At 38.8% G+C, this 17646-nt stretch overlaps 1 protein-coding gene across 2 annotated transcripts in view; it reads right to left on the minus strand.

Annotated features, from left to right (window-relative positions):
- Nucleotides 1-17646, minus strand: part of Dnah5 (dynein axonemal heavy chain 5) — a 282354-nt gene that overhangs the window by 71436 nt on the left and 193272 nt on the right. For both annotated transcript variants that reach the window (XM_063257979.1, XM_063257978.1), the window contains 7 exons: nt 16506-16636; nt 14116-14269; nt 13422-13689; nt 7762-7993; nt 6327-6441; nt 5900-6076; nt 2452-2655 (listed from right to left, as the gene is read on the minus strand). In XM_063257979.1, coding sequence (XP_063114049.1) covers nt 2452-2655; nt 5900-6076; nt 6327-6441; nt 7762-7993; nt 13422-13689; nt 14116-14269; nt 16506-16636 — 1281 coding nt within the window. The remainder of the gene's footprint in view (nt 1-2451; nt 2656-5899; nt 6077-6326; nt 6442-7761; nt 7994-13421; nt 13690-14115; nt 14270-16505; nt 16637-17646) is intronic.

Genomic DNA, 17646 nt, shown 5'->3' on the forward strand with positions numbered 1-17646 from the left:
AGATTTTCAGTGTCATTAATCACCAGGGAAATGGAAATTAAACTGACAATAGTAAGATGTTATGAAAATCTCACCTAAAAAGCTAAAAGTAGGAAATGTTCAACTTACACACTTTTGGTGGCTAGGTGGATTTACATAGTGACTTTTACAAACTTTTTGATGCCATATACCTAAAGTGATAAAATGTGTATAATCTCAGACCCAAAAGTCTAACCTGACAGCCTGCAGAAATGAACACATACATCTGCGAAATGACCTGTAGATCAATGCCCATATCAGCTTTACTTTTCATAGTCAAAAATAATTAATAAGAATCAAAAAACTCATCACTAGTCCAATAGAAGAACAAATTAAAAGCTATGCACTGATGATAGTTCATAGCTCATGAGACATGATTGCTAAAATTTTAGGAATTCTGCAAACTGGCTAAACACAATCATGTTATGATTGGTTATATGCTTATAATTAAATTAATTTCATTTAAAATGAAAATAACAGTGGAAATTTACTTTATGTTATTTTATTGCAGTTTACTACTATCTGTATTTTTGAACACCTTCCCACCAGTTTCATCTAAATAGTGGAAACACTACATAGTAGAAGGCGGCTCTGCACCTGTTGGCAGCTCTGCTTTAGCAAGCCCACTGGGGAGCATGCAATTGGCCATTCTGGAAGCAGTTACACCATCCACCATGGCAAACACTGATTCAGAGAGTTTTTTCTTTGTTTTTATTTTCCTCTCAAAGAACCAGTTGTTAAACATTCACCATACACACCACCATACATTCTGATCCTGGAAAGCTATAAACAAAAATGAATGAAATAATATCTTTTGCATCTGTAAGAATAAGTCTCAAAGAGATGCTGAATGAAAGAGGTCAGAAAGAGTCCCTAGGACATGACTTCATAAATGTAAATTTCAAAACAGGAGAAACTATTTATCAGAATATTAAAAAGTCAGAATATTAGTTATTTTGTGCTGCTGGGCATGGTGGCACATGCCTGTAATCCCAGAACTTGCGAGGCTGACCTAGGAGGATTGCTGCAAGTTCAAGGCCAGCATGGACTACAAAGTGGGTTCAAGGCCAGCCTGAGCTGCATAGTGAAACCGTGTCTTGAAAAGGTTAAATACATACAAACATACATATATATAATATATATTAGTTATTTTAAAGGTTATTAATTAGGTATTCACACAAGACAGACTTCTGAATTCAGGAAATATATACATTATATATATATATATGTTTTTGATATTCATTAATAAAGGTTATTAATTAGGTATTCACACAAGACAGACTTCTGAATTCAGGAAATATATACATTATATATATGTTTTTGATATTCATTAATAGCTACATACATATGAAAATTTTCAAGACACTTATTTTCTATCTCATATATTTTCTATCTCATAATATTATGGAAAAATGTAAACTAATACTCAAAAACTATCACTGAGACTTCCAGTGTTCATACACAGTGTGTTTCTTGCATCCACAGGTCCCATATCCACAAACACAATGAATTTTGTGTCAAAAATATTCAGAAAAAATCATTGCGTCACTACTAAGCATGAACAGATTTTTTCCTTCTCATCATTCCTTAAACCAGGAGTCCCTAACCCCGGGCCAAGAACTAGAATCGGCCCTAGCACGTTTTTAAAAAGCCACAAAGCAGCAAGTGAGCCGTGGAAAGGTGAGGGGAGCTTCGTCTCCCCTGACAGCCGCTCCCCTCTCTATCACTACTGCATGAGCGCCACCTTCTGGCAGATCAAGGACTGCATTGGATTCTTGTAGGAGCTTGAACCCTACAAAGACAGTACATGGAATTAATCTAGGATGCGAGCTTCTCTGAATCATCTCAAAAACATCCACCTTACCTCATCTGTGGAAAACCTGTCTTCCACAAAACCAGCCACTGGCATCATAGAGATTGGGGACTGCTGCCCTAAACAATACAGTTATCTATTTATGTAGGCTTATATTGTAGTATAATAAGAGATATTCTAGATGTATACAAAAAGATGCAAATGATATGCAAATAATACATCATTTTATATAAGAGATTTAATTGTTCTCATATTTCAGCATTCCTGGGGTGTCCTGGAAACAGTCCCATGAAAATACTTAGGGAGGAGTATATTTACATCCCTATGCATATGATACACACACACACACACATAATCTTAAAGTGATTTTCCAATTTTTGTTGAAACATCTATATCGTTAGTAATGCTTTCACACCCCTAAAATCTTTTTATCTTTAGTAACAGCTGTAAAACTCATGACAGGTTATATTTCAAAGGAAAGATTCTACACTGAAAAAAATTCATACATGTCTAAAATTCTAGGTAGAATGAATTCTTTTTAGAAATTTATTCTACAGAAGGACCCAGCTACTCCAGCATAGTGAGTCCTTAACCTAGCTCCTCATTACTGAACTACCAACCTGTAAGTTCTGTAAAAAGTTCCCCGCAGTCATCAGTTTTAAAGATTCCTGCCAGGAGGGTGTGGGGCAGCTTTTTTCCAGGTCAATTTTCACCACGTTGACCTTTCTTTGAAACAGCAGAAGCACGCAGTCCATGATCCGCATGATGAGGTGAGGGGGTCGCCCCAGCGTGCGCACGGTGGCGATGTCAGCAGGCTTGATGGTCTGAGGGGTGAACGGAGGTGTCATTTTAGCTCAGATAAGGAAGTACAGACAGACAAATCTTTCATGTCTGAATTCTGGTGCTTTGATGAAGGACAGGGACGCTTTCAATTAGATACACAGTCGTGAGGTCCGGAGGCATATTTAATCCTCTCCTCCTCCAAAAAAAAAAACCCCAAATGTCCTAAAAAGCTTAAATTTTTACACTTCAGACTGACAGTGAGAGGAGAAAAATGTTGGTGGACAGATAAGGAGCTGTGACTTCTCTAAAACTGCACAGACTGCTTGATGTCAGAAAAAAGAAAATTGTACTCTGGAATAAAAAGAATATTCAGCATTTAAGTAGACACCAGATTCAAAAACAGGAGAAAATATTGTATTTGCAGTGCTTTTTTTTTTTCTCTTTCCTCATTAGCTATGTAGGTCAAGAATCAGCCTCCCTCTCTCTCTCAGGCAAGGGAGGCTGCCACCAGAGGGTGGCCGCCGGCTGAGAGACTGGGTAATTAGAGGCTGCTAAGCTGCAAACTGATGTTCAAGTTAAGGGACTTGAGCAACGTGAATTTCACAGGGCTTCTGGAGAAGCTCCGCTCCCTGTGTAGCAGGGATATTTGTATAGAGTAAATTATTTAATAATCACACTTATTCCACTTGATAATAATTGCCATATCTCTTACACTTTTATAAGTATGAAAATGATAAGATGTCACAGTCCAAAACAGTCCTAGATCTAGGGGGGCCATGGTACATCTCATTCCTTCTAGGTCCTGAATACTTTCCAACTTTGTTTCCTTTCTGTTACAAGAAATGGACCAACAACCTTCCCATCAAATTGTGATTTCCCTTCCCAAGACTGAAAAAGCTCACACGCATTGAACTTGACAATTCAGAATGCAACCACGTACCATGGAAGGGGCTGTCACAACACAGGAGCACTTGGGAAGGGTAGAGAGAGGAGTTAGGTGAAATGTGTGGCATAGAATGGAAAATGACTGATCTTTGAGATTGTGGCTATTGGAAAAAGAGGAGAAAAATAGAGCAGCCTGTGGGGAGAGGAGGATCAGGTTAAATTGTACAAAATGTAAGGACTGGCCATGCTTTTCTGCTTTAACTTTAAAAATATATATTCTTGAATAGAATTGCGTTCATGGTTGGTGGCAGTGTAATATGAGATTCAGCTTGGTTCAGTGAAGGATTCTTCTTTTGTCAGCAAGGGAAGGAATATGACTGTTAGGTCATCTCTGTACAGTGTGGTAATACCTCTGGAGTTATTTCTTACCTTTTTTCCACTTACCTAAGGTTGGATGTAAGCATTAAGTTAAGAAGGGACACATTATTACTTGTTGCTTAATTTATTGCATGGCTTAATTGTGGCCTGATGTCAAAATCTCAGAGTTTGAATATGTTCAGATCTTGTATAAACTGATAGAACCTTGTGGTAAGATTTTAGAAACCACCAAAGAACAGAAAGGTGGAAGCAGACCAATGAAGGGAATTAGAGAACTCTCTCCTCTGCATCCTGCTATGACTTCAATGCTGAATGTCCTCAAGGTTCGTGTGTTAAAGGCTTGGCCATCATTTTGGTTCTACTGGGAGATGAAGCCCCCTCTCTCTTCCTTTGTGTGCTGGCCATGAGATGAGCTGTTTTGCTCCACCACATTCTCACAGCAGGCCCAGAGCAACAGAGCCAACTGACCACAGAATAGAACCTCCAAAACTGAGAGTTAAAGTAAGCCCGTTCTCTTTATCAGCTGATGATCTCAAGTACTTTGTTAAAGTCACGGAACACTGACCAACACAGCCCATCCCCTTACTCTGCTCTCACATATTTCTGCACTAAAGATTACATAATGCAGCCTATTGGGAGGTAGAAAGCACTATGTAAGAACCCTGGAAAACATTTTAAAAGAGATATCACGCCTCTTAAGTCTCACAGAAACACACAGAAGAATGGAGAAACATTTAGAAATCATATGTTATATGCGACAGTAGTGAGGAAAATTGGAAAAATAAATAAAAAAGCAGTATCTTCATTGTCTCAAAGGTACAGAAATGCTTGTTATACATTGACTCAAAAAGACTCCAGCCTTCACTTGGATTAAAAAGATTTAGAAGTGTTTCAGGCAGCAAGCTAAAGAACTGGTAAGAAGACATAATTAGATTATTAATTAATGATGGACGCTCCACTGAGGTTAAATCACTTGAGTTAGCAATGGACAGATACCTGAGTTTCATTTCCCAGCCATTTCTAAGCCAAGAATCAATAACACTAGGGAGTAGATGAGGGAGACTGAAGTTAAAGCAATCTTATATTGAGGCCAAAGCAAAACTTGAATCTTCAACCATAGTACAGCTCTTTGAAGAGTGGCCTAGTTTGCTAAATGCATTACATTTTCAGCAAACAACCTCCTGTATAATTGCATCAATTCTATAGTGCCACAGAATTGCATTGACTGTTTGGACTTTGTTATGGTCTGTGTCTGGGTGTCCCCCAAAGCCTCATGTAGTCCTGGAGGAGGCTGAATCTAGCGTTTGTGATTGCTTCATTGTCTAGCACTGGGATTGGTGGTGTGAGTGCTGCACCCGCCCAGGGGCAGGTGTCTGGCATACCATATGGGGGAGGGAAGGAGGTGTGTTTTTCCTTTTCTGCCCTTTTAACTCTTATCACTTGTGGCTGCCATGAACAGCTGCCCCTTAGCCCTGTCTTGGAGCCAGCTTAGTATGGACTAAAACCTCCAAAGTCCATAAGTTAAATAAATCTTTCTTCCTTTATTTTGGGCATCAAGCATTTTGTCTCAGCAATGAGAGAAAAGTAACCACAACAGTCCTCTTCATACTCTGTGATTAATTTCCTAACATTAGCCCAGAAAGTATTTAGATAATTCATGGGCAGTCTCAGAAAAGTTACATCACCTGCTTCAAAGTTCTTAGTGAATGAATGAGGAAATGTTATTTCAGAAAGTTTGTTACTTTTCCAACGTCACATAGCTTTTCATAGTAGAACTGAAATGAGAACCCAGGATTCCACATTCCACAAAAATCCTCATTATTCATGAGTATGGAGCATGAAATTATTATTTTACACATGCAAAATCTCCAAGGCATAAGTAAAGTCTTAAAAAGCACTACTTGAAATCATTCTAGTGACTAGGGCTGCGGCCTAACCCCATAAAGCATTTCCATGTTATCAGTTAATTTTCTCTTCCATCTCCCTTCTAAGCCTAAATGTCCATCAGTCACACAGACATACCTGCAATGCTGCTTCTGCTTCTTCTAAAGCTGGCTTTGCCGCTTCTAGTTTCTCTTCAGCAATTGCTTTGTCTTTTGAAATGCTGTCTACAATGACCTGAGCTTTGTCCTTCACCTTCTGTACCTCAGCCTTGACCTTTTCAGCAGCTTGTGCTTTCATTGTCACTTCTTTTAAGACCTAATTAAACATAAGACAATGTTCAAAAGTCATCAAAAACTGCCGAAGATCCAGCTGGAAAATGTACATTCTTACCTTAAGTTGTTGATTTTGTCCACTTAGCCAATTTTTCAAATAGAAAACTAATAGTGCATTACCTTAATGGAAGTAAACATCTATAATTCCACAGTTATAATGTAGCAAATATGCAGGCATCATTAACATTTGTGAAATCCAAAGGAACATGGTGCATGCAGGAATGTCCACCCACCGTGTCAGCTTTTTCATTGGCCACTTGCAACTCCTTTTCCTTTACTTCCAGTTCTTTGCTCAAGGCTGCCACCGACTCTGAAGCTTCTTTTAGTTTTTCCAATCCAGTATTCATTCTGGGTTGAAAGTACAGGCAAGCAATGTTAAAAGTCTGTGGTGCTTGGCTACGTGTTGCAACAACTAGCTCAGCAAGTTGAGTACTGCAGTGATGGTGGCATTTAAAGAATGAGCGTGCACGCGGACAGAAATCCCAACAGGACTTCACAGAAAGGACATAAATCCAGGTGGAGTTCCACAATAACAACATGTGCAAGTCTTCGCATATCTCCCACAGAGAACAGTGAGCCCACCAAGACGTGTTCATGACATGAGGAATGGTACGGTCGTGTATCATGTAGGAATTGTGCTCAGTGACATAAGCTTAATGACAATAGACTTCAAATCCTTAAGGCTTATCATGGAAGAAGAAAAATAAATAACTCTGTTTTTCAAAAAACTACACAGCATATGAACTAGTGTTAATTTCCTAGTATTTTTTAAATTAGGTATGCTTCCATCCTTTTGTTTTGTTTTTAAAATAAAGACAAAATTTTAAAAAAACAATCTAATGAAGTTAAAACAAGAAAGCCAGGCTCAAGAAAAGGAAACAGGGGCTGGCAACTTAGCTCAGTGGCACAAGCACCTGCTTTGCAAGCACACAGTCGTGAGTTCAATCCCCAGTACCAAAAAAAAAAAAAGGAAAAGGAAACAAAGTTAAAGCCACTGAGAAGCCCAAAAAGGAACTAGTTGCCTGCCTGAATCTGAAATAATGTGCAGTTAAGAGTGGGCGCTCCACAACCACTTGGTTTAATCACTCCTCCAGGTTCCTGCTCATGGGTGAATGTTGGCAGATCCAAGCTTGCAGGAAAACATGAGGTAAGCAGGGAAATCCGAGACAAAGTGAGTGCAGCAGGGACTGCGCCTTGTTGTGAACATACGTGCGAGCCAGGCTTTTCTCTCTCCGAGGAGATGAGAAGGAGGAGAGCATGCCTTCATCCTCCGCTTCCTCGCGGGTCTGTGGTTCTTACCACTCTTTCATTCGTCTCATAGCATAGAAGGAGGCAGACCACATAAAACTTGGCAAGTCTATTCCATGGGGCAACAACAAAATCCCCAGGAATCATGGTACAGTCCCAAAATAGGCACTAGAAGAGAGTTTCTCATCCTCAGCACTACTGATACTTTAAGGTAGGTAATTCTTGGCTAGGAGGGGTCCTGTCCCCTGTCAGATGTGTAGCAACATCTCTGTCCTCTGTGCATTAAATGCAAACAAGCATTCACCCCACCACCGCCAAGTTAAAATATCTCCAGTATTGAAAGATGTTCAGAAAGGGCACTTTGGTCCCAACTTGAGAATCACTGCTTTAAAGTAACTTTTATTTGAATGTCACACCTACCTGTTGGCCAAGGTCTGCACTTCTATACGCTTCTCTCCATATATGAATTTATAGCTCTGAATAAAGGAAAGGTACGATTTGGGCGTCACGTGGGTAGAACGTCTGAATCTCTGGAAATAATCCACACACTTCTCAGCCACTCCATCCTGGAAAGAGCCCATGCAGTGGACCACCTCCTTCTTGGTTTCCAAACTACAGTCAATATCGTAGGAAGAGAGGAAGTGTTCAGACACTACAAGGAATAAAGAGGACAAAGTGTGAAATTCGGATGTGAATTGCCATTTAACAATTTCCTAGTTGTTTTTTTTTTTTAAGACTTAGACATTTCCTAAGCCTGCAAACCACTTTTGTAACCCCAGCTAAGTAGGGTAATTGTCAGCACTTTTGTACCCAGGCCTGAGACATCAACAATTTTATTTTCCCTTTCACATATAAAACTTCATGTATAAAAGACTTTTATCCTTCTTCTTTGTTTTCCTGTTTCTTGTGTTTTCTGATGCTATGCAGCTGCAGGTGCTGGTCAGCAGCCAGGCTGTTTTATGGTTTACATAAGGATGAAAGTGATACAAATAACTCAGACATCAGTGCCCACCTGGTACTCATACTTCACAATCCTATTTATTTTGTTACTCAGAACTTGTCAGTCCCTTAATTCCTCCAGGTGCTGACTGTCTTTGCCACCTGAAAATGTTCATCACTAAAATATTTTGTGCGCAGCTTGCTCTTAAAGGTGGCAGCTGGCCATCTGCAGTCAGTTCTAGTTTACAGCATTGTACAGAAACCTTCAAGTAAAACTCTGTTTGAGACCTTGACCCTTCAAGACCAAATAATGAACTAGTTTTAGGACAGCAATACTTGGCATATATATAAGCTATAATTAAAGAGAAAATCATACATATATACTGAGTGTCCTCCACATAGCCCCCACTCTGAGGAATGCCACAGAATGAGAGAAATATGCAACTTGGTCTCAATCCCATGGAATTTACAAGGAAATTATGGTATAATGTAGGTTTGGTGGAGACCACTACACAGTGGCTCTGAGCAGGATTTAAATTTAACTAATTGGCTTTCTGTGTTTATCTGTGAGTTTGTCCTCAGCCTAGGCCTCTTGTCTGGAGATGGGCAGCAGATTCGGTGTGAGTGAACCTCTACGAATCACTGGTCCTTATTGAGGCCTGTAGTAGCCTGTGATGCCAGAGGGATCAAAGGGCAAGATAAGGCCACAGCTGTAGACGCTTGGCTCCAACCCCAATTAAGTAGATACAAACTGCAGCTGAGGCATCTCACTCCTGCAGTCTCTTCCCACCATAAATGTCATCATGGAGACAAGACAATTCTACCAAATTGGCATAATTTACTATTTGAAGAAGTCTTTAAAGGTCCTGCTCAATTCCTGTGCTTTTCTCAGTATCCCCTCTCTTTGTTTCAAAACCTAATAAATATGGGTGGCCCTGAGAAGCCCTTGGTCTCAGCCCCCAGAATCTCAAACTCTGCTAGAGGGTTCTGATTCTCCTGGAGCCCTAAAATCATACTACTTGTCCATTTATTTAAGCCTTCACCATAATAATACACCCATCTGGGAGATTCGGGATTTTGGCCAAGTCCCCAGTATAGCTTAAAATTTTCATAACCATTTTTATGTATCTTAATGAAAGTAGCCAACATCCATTAAAATTTTAAATAGAAATATAGTCAATAAAAATGGGACAGAAAAGAAAAGAATCAAGGAAAGGAGCCTAAGAAGTAAAAGCACACAATGCTTTTACAAAAGAATGGTAATGTTTCACCTTTAGTAGTTACTTACTTAATTAAGTTCACAATAGTTACTGAATATTGGTAAATAATGTGTATCATTCATCAGCTTGGTGGCAAATATAATTTAGCACACAATGAAAGGCAATATCCTTTACCATTACAGGGAAAGGTAATAAAGTAAGACATCCTGAACACTTAATTTTCATGTATGAGTTGAGCAAACACCAAAAAATTAAATTTTATGAAGTTTATATGTTGTTTTATCATGTAGTGATTTCTTCCTTAAGTGAAAAAAGTATTAATATGAATGATCTTTTTCTTCATGTTGCAAGTTGTCTTTCTGCCTCTCCAAAATATCAAAGAGAGTAAAAATGAGATAGACACTAAGTATATTTTTTTCAAGACATACAATTGGCAGTGGTGAGCTACACCTGGAATACATCTCTAAGAAACAGTCATTTCCTAATGGTTATAAATACTAGAAATAAAGCTACTCACCATAAATAATTCCTAGCAACAACCCAGGAATTAAACTCAAAAAAATAGAAAATGACTAGACTCTCAACCAAGATGCAAGCACAGACTTCCAGCTCACCAAAGGCAAACCCTGGAGGCAATCAGAAGGGACAATTAGAAAGCCACACCTAGATTCTCCTAAGTGGTAACAGGGGAAATAATAAGGTAGATCAATGAGGGCCCTAGAAAAAATCAAGTCAGAAACAATTTCTCAGGTAACTACTGAGATGGTGGCCATAATAAAAGATGTGCTTTAGGACTCTATAACAGATACAAATAAAAAACATAGAGGTGCTTAGGACAGTGATGGAAATCATGAATGGCCAACATAGGAAAGAAATAGAATCCATGAAACAAATTCAAAGAGATATCCAGAAAATTAAATATTACTTTGAAAATATACCCAGCAGAATGAGCCAATTTTAGGACAGAACATCAGATACAGAAGAGAAGATTGTGATGTAGTGATCATGAAAAGAAATATTTCTTAAAAATGGCAATAAATCACAAAAAATCATTCCGGCTGCTTGGATGATGCAAAGAAAAATAACACAAGATTGATTGGAGTAAAAAAAAAAAAGCAGGAGATAGCACAAATGACATTTTATAAAACCTGTTCAAAGAACCTGTTTACAGAAGTAATGTCAGAAAACTTTCCAAGCAGGAAAAAAGAACTTGACATACAGGTAATTGAGACTACAGAACACCAATTAGCCATAATAAAAAAAAAAAAAAAAACTACATCAACACATATGCTAGTTAACATCCCAGAAAGTTAACACAGCAGCTGAATATTAAAAGCTGTTAGAGAAAAGAAACAAATCATCTATAAAGGATAGCCCATAACTTTTCACCAAACAAACTCCACAACCAGGTACACAAATTACAAACTGTGGTTCACCTCAGGAAAACAAAGCACCACACCACACGCTATGAGATGGATAAAAGAAAACGGGGTTAATGGGAGAGTGAAAGGAAGATCTTCTCCCCAAGAGGTTACATTTAGCTGAGGACGGTGCAGTGATCAATGTGAGGAGGAGAGCAACGCATGAGATGATAAACAGCTTCTTCAAAGATCCAGGGAGCAAAGTGAGGGAAAAGTGAGCCCAGGAAAGGGGCCAGCTCTTGCCAGCCAGGAAGGCAATGCCGAAGAAGAGTCCTTTTTCCTGGAAGCAAACAGACATGGAGCTTTTTGAGCTTTTTTACCATTATTCAGTCTGCAATGTGAGAGGGCTAGGAGATAGGTGGGAAAGGACAAGAGGTCACTAGGAGGTACCTAGGTTTTCCAGTAACTATGATGGCCAGGTAGGGGTCAGTATAGAGGAAAGAGATAGATTCTACCAGTATGTAGGAGATAAATTAGACATAAGTTGGAGACAGATTAAGCCTGAGAGTTGAAGGAAAGAGGGATGTTAAAGACAGAAGAGATTTCTGGTTGCCTAGCTTAAGTAGCAACAGTGGCACTTCCTGAGAGACAGAATCGGCTTGGTTTGCAGACACAATGAGTTAAGGAGTCCATAAGAATGGATGAGGGCACAGATTTCAAGACAGGTAACAGACTAGACTAAAGATAAAACCTGATGGAGCATATTATACAGGAGGCTGCAAGAGACATTCCTTGCCCTCTAATGTACCTGGTCAGAAGATGTCATGAAGCTTAACAAATACATTTTGAATAAATAAGCTAATAAATTCATTCATGAAGATTAGCTAGGCACTGATGGCACAGAAATGAAAGTCTTCTCTATGTATGTAATCTTGGCTGGAATCAATACAATGACATTTAAAAGAATGAGGCAGTCAAGAGAAATTCACAAAAGAAGGATGTGCCATCTGTCTGGTAATCAGTGATTGAAATAGGGGCTTACCAGGCAGGCTTTACATTAAAATGAAATCCTCTTAATTATCGTATTCTGTAGTATTTGTCACCTGATGCTGCTATTTTTATCATTAATGGTAATACCTTACATGGCATTTTACATAGAACTTGCATACTGATTATCACATCTCATAGTAAACTTCAATACAACTCTGAAATACTATTGTTTTGTGCTTTGCATGCAAATCCTACTGCAGATATTTTTAAAGTCCTAACCCAAGTTGTATGTATATTTCTACAGGACTTAAAATTTTAAATTGCTGCTCTATTCTCAAGTCTTCCAAGACAGATTGTATTGTACATTTATGCTTCAATTATGTTGAAATAATCTATATTCAAAAGTCACATATTGGAAAACTATTATTGTCAATAGTGTGTTGAGAATAAAATTTATACACACAGAGAGGATTGTTTAATCTATATATGATTTGTGACACAAGATGGATATAGATAGATAGATAGATAGATAGATAGATAGATAGATAGATATAGACAGACAGATAGGTAGATGACTTGTATTCTAGCTCCAGTTCTGATCTTCCTGGATTCTTGTACCCCTGAAAAGTCAGTGAACATCCCTCTCCATCCTTGAAAGCAAGAGCTAAGTTAATTAGTCCCTCTCATACAAGGCATCACAGAGCTGGAGAAGCAGGAGCGGGGAGTCAGAGTGGTAGGGGAGAGGTTCCAAAAAGCCTCTTCCCTCTCTTCATCTTGCACTGCCCTACTGCTAGAAATAAGCACCTATAACACATCACCAGGAGGTAAGGGTCTTCTGCTTGAAACTTAACAATCAGACAAAATGTTTGAAAACATCTCCCTAAACTGGGGCTCCTTTATCATTCTGCACAGCAGTTCAACAATGAAACCTGACTGCAGATTTTTAAAATAGCCACAAGTCATTTCTTGCTGGAATCTGGGAAGACAGTGCACTACATGGATGATCTTGAACATCTCCTGTGCCACTTCTATGCTCCAATTTAATTTACAGAGTAAGGGAAGCATCAGGTTTCTGTGGGAGGGAAGATTACATAGAGAAGGCAGCAAGGCTGCAGCCAGAGAAGTCCGGTTAACATCCTTTGTGCAGGACAGAAGCCATCAGAGGGTTGCTGGATAATGTTTTCCACTTTGATTTACAACGCTGCAGCATGAAAAGGTAATGCCCAAAAGACACTGGTTTTAACTACCCCGGAGTTAACAAACCCACTAAAAAGACAAGTGAGATTGAAGTCTCAGTGCCTCCTTCCTCTGACATCCCAGAAACTGTCTGGGGATCCAACCACAGATTTGTAACTAAAGCTTACAAAGGGAAGGTCTCTGTCTCCAAACAGCCATGCTCTGGGAAAAAAAATTAGCTACTTAATTTGAAAAAGCAACATCTTGTATCTAAAGTGCTCAAGCACTAGAGTTGGCTCAACCCAGCACAGAGATGGCAAACAACACAGAAAGTCAGTGAGTCGGCAGACGCTGTAGACCAGAAACCCGACACGACGCTTTCCACCACACTCACCAGCAACTAAGGCATCCTTAGGCCATCGGCTGAACCAGTCAATTGTGCATCCTGAAATCAGGGCAGGGAACTTCAAGGCTCGAGTTCGAAATTTCTCCCCCACAGGTGAAAAGCAGAGCACAATATGGAGGTTCTTTCGGACCCGGCTCATGAAATAATCATACAAGTTCTCATTAGTAGGAGGATGCCTGGGGTGTTCTTTCTTCATGACTGGTGTTAGATCGCTATTAATTTCATCAATTTCATCACGAGCAAATAGGTTGGAAACCTTAAAAAAAAAATTACAGGTATCCATATTCAGTACCTACATAGGAAAACAAACCGAAGTGTGTGGCTCAAGAGGTATAATGTCTTTTCTTCACTTGTGTTCTTAAACTCTTCTGTAAAAATAACTGAAAGTTTTCAAAATGAAAAGATCATATTTTAAAATATACAAATAATTCTGTGATTCTCTGCAAAGTCACAGCTTTCAAGGGCAGCGATGGACACACATAAAGCTTTCTTCTTGACCTTCTTACTTTTTGTCTCCATGTTTTGATTTGGAGTTTTATTCTATAAAAACTCAGTTTAAAAATGCATTCTTCTCACTGATCACTAGTAACATTTATTCAAAACTCTAAAGGAAGGAAAATAAGGAGAGTTCTAACTTTGAGGGACTCTGGAGAGAAAAACATATGAATAAATGACCTCCTACCTCCCCCGATGACAAAACGTTGTTCATATATTCCAAAAATGACTCATCTTTAATCTCATTGTCTGTGAAAATAAAAGTGATTCCTTTGCCCTGCTGCCCAGCTGTTCTATACAAAATTTTCAGGTCGTCCATCAGATTTGATGTGTTATAGGATCTAAAGAAAGAGTGTAAATACATCATTCACTGAAATATTTTCATAGGAAAGACAGAGTCTTGTAATAATATTTTATGCCATTTAGTTATCCAAAAATGTCCATTGTGGCCCAGTGTCGAGGTGAGTATTATATATAAATGCTACTGCTTAACTGATTTTTAAAACACCATACTCCATAAAACATTATAGTTAACATTTTTGAACACAAAATAACTAAAGCAAAACTCCACTTGATATTAAAATATAACTTCAACCATAAATGAATGTCATTACATGCATGATCTTGAAAATATTTATTAGTAATGATCACATTGGCTGGAAATAATAATTAGTATATCAAGCACTCATCTGCAATTGGCATGTTAGAAGACACCTGATAAATTAAACTAAATGAATTCAAGCTTTTATTCAATGGAGTGAAAGAGACAAATAACAACCTCTTCTTCCCCCAACACAATTATGATCTGTGCATCTTTGGAGTCCATGTAAAAGAATTTCTTTTCTGAGAAATCAGTGCACTGCAGTAGAAAGCTGGAAACTGTATGAAATACCCCCACTGTTGATCTTACAACTATCAAAAGCAATTCTTAGCCTTTAATTAGGAAACATTAGAAAAATCTCAATGTAGATTAGTCCATTACACCAAAAGTATAAATACAAATATTCCAGTCCTGGAGACTCACCCTTTTTGTGTCATTAAATGAAATCAGAATGGCCATCTGATTTTTCTAAAGCTACTAAATACTTCAATAGTCTGTCCTTTTTAACACCTATTAACTAAACCCTATAACTGGAAAAACAATAACCCCTCATCAATATTTCTAAAAGGTTTCTAGAGCAATGAGATCCAAAATATTAGAAAAAAATTCTGCTGTAAAAAAACAAACACAAAGTAAATCACTTCATTTGGTTTCTTGTGACTTGGGGAAAACGTTTAGCCCAAACCCCAGATCACAAGGCCCACTACCTCAAACGATATGACCTTAGATACACAACAAGTGATTGTGTTTCCCAATGTGAGGTGATGAATTCCAGCCTTCCACTGCTGAGCAAAGGCTTGAGGAGGAGGAAATGGTCTCTTGAAGGATGGGGATGGAGGGAGCTGAGAAGGAAGGGGAGGAAAAGGAGAAGTAAAAAGGAGCGAGGAGGTGTATGCACCAAGTATACCATGAGAAGTTGGGTCATTACATATCAAAATACATACTAACTTTAAAAGTTTTCCTAATAAAACAGGGAATCCATTTTAAAAATTAAGGAAAGGAAGACTTGATTCTGCCTTCATTAGTAACACATCACTCAGAATGACATAAGGAGGCACTGATTTATCACGATGAGTGTTGTGAAGTATTTACTCAGGCACTGATACAGTGCGAGTCACACTAAACCAGAAGCCAGGATTGATTGCAAAGAAAAGAAAAGGACAAGGGTGGAGAGCAGAAGAGAGGACAGGAGAGGAGGGGAGGAAAGGAGAGGCAAAGGGAGGAAAGCGAAGGGAAGGAAGGGAAGGGAAAGAAAAGGAAAAGGAGAAGGAGAAAGGGAAAGAAAAGGAGCGGGAGGAGAAAGAGAAAGAGAGAGAACCTTGCAATCAAAGCTCAGCTATATCTGAGATGTCAAGCAATTCATAGCCTCTCTGAACTTTAGCTACAAAATAGGCTGTGGCTATTTACCTTCCTATTCCACAAAATACTTTAGAAAATCAAAGTAGCTCATGTGTGTAAAAGTGCTTTTTGTACAAGGTTTTATACAAGAATTAGGGACAAAAACTTAAATCCAATCATTTCCCTATACAAGTCATCTTTTATCTACCTAAGCTTCCCTCCACAAACTACAACAGGGTAACACTACACAGGTTACTCCCAACAGTCCTAATCCTTGAATACAAGAGTAATCTTTCAGTTTTCTCTCCTTTGTATTAACACTTCTGAAATTTGTATTGCCACTTGGGAGAGATAAATTTCTTCTAAGATGCAGGAAAGAGTACCCATCACACCCATATTGTACATAACGTACAAAGGAGGAGATAGTGATTTACTGAAATAAGAGACTAACTTGTTTTAAAAGAAGATTACTAATGTAAAATATTCATGATCTACAACAAAAACTGAGAGGGGAAGATGCCACACCAACATTCAAGAGAAAAACTATTATGATTCTTAATGAACATTTAAAAATGCATTTGCGACCTCAGCAGGCCTTTTTGTGCAATGTGTCCTATTTTAAAGTCGAAGCTTTTTACCTTGTTAGTGTGATCTGGAAGGAAATATAGCCAGCAATGAATGAAGCCAACCTCGTCAGGCTCTGCTTTCCTGATCCACCTACCCCCACAAGGAGGGCGTTACCCCGGGGAGCACGAATGACTCGAGAGATCTATCGTATGAAATAGAAAAGGCATGCATTTGTCAACATGTACCATTTTTCCTACTTACACAATACAAAAATAAGACCAAAAAATCATTTTGGACAACATGGGCGTCTCCAGATTAGACTGAAGAGATGCTGGCTGAAGGAGTGATTGCGTTTCTGAAATATAACAGTATATGAGATGCATTAGATAGGGTGAGAAATGTAGAGAACACCTTTAAGAGCCAAGAAGACCCCATTCAGAAAGTCAGCACACAGTCCGGACTCTGTATTTTCAAGGGACTTGAGATGTTCTTTCATTTTCCCAACCTACCTCTGTTTTCATATGAAAAACAACCAAAATTTCAGAATAATGTCTCTTGTCTTGGATACTTTCTTCTTCTTGCTGAGACAAAATACCTGACACTCAAAATTAAGGAAGGAATGTTTATTTAGTTCACAGTTTGTGGAGGTTTCAGTCCATAATCAGCTGGCTCCAAGGCAGGATGACATGGCACAGGGGCAACACTTGATGGTGACAGGAGACAGCACAAACACCAAGAGCAAAATTCAGGGAGTGGAGACAAGCCTCTTTTCTTCCCTTATATTGTAAATAGGCTACTACCCCCTAGGCTGGGTCTAGCACTCACATCATCTCTGTGCCCTCCTCTTGCAGAGGCTCAGGATGTTTACAAAGTGAGGACCCTGGCCCCATGCTGAGTCACTTAGTTAAACTTCTAAACTTCTCAAGTTGACACACTGTATCAACCATGACATCTGTCTTCAGAATACAGAGCATATACTTGATTAGAACATTCTCTACTTTTGGAGGGAAGAAAAGAGGAAGAGTTTAAATCCAAGGGAAGAAAACTCCCAACATATGCTATAGACGATGAAATTTTTAAGGAAAAAGGAAATACATGTAAATATTCCTGTTACTTGGTAAAGACAGCACTAGCCGAGGTAGCTATTAAGAACTGACTAAAAGGTATGTCAGGAAGCCACTCCTTGCTAGTTAGTAGCCCCAGACAATTGCA

The sequence above is a fragment of the Cavia porcellus genome, unplaced genomic scaffold, assembly GCF_034190915.1.
Source record: "Cavia porcellus strain 051 isolate PalLab524CR breed Dunkin Hartley unplaced genomic scaffold, mCavPor4.1 scaffold_11, whole genome shotgun sequence".
Classification (NCBI taxonomy): Eukaryota; Metazoa; Chordata; class Mammalia; order Rodentia; family Caviidae; genus Cavia; species Cavia porcellus.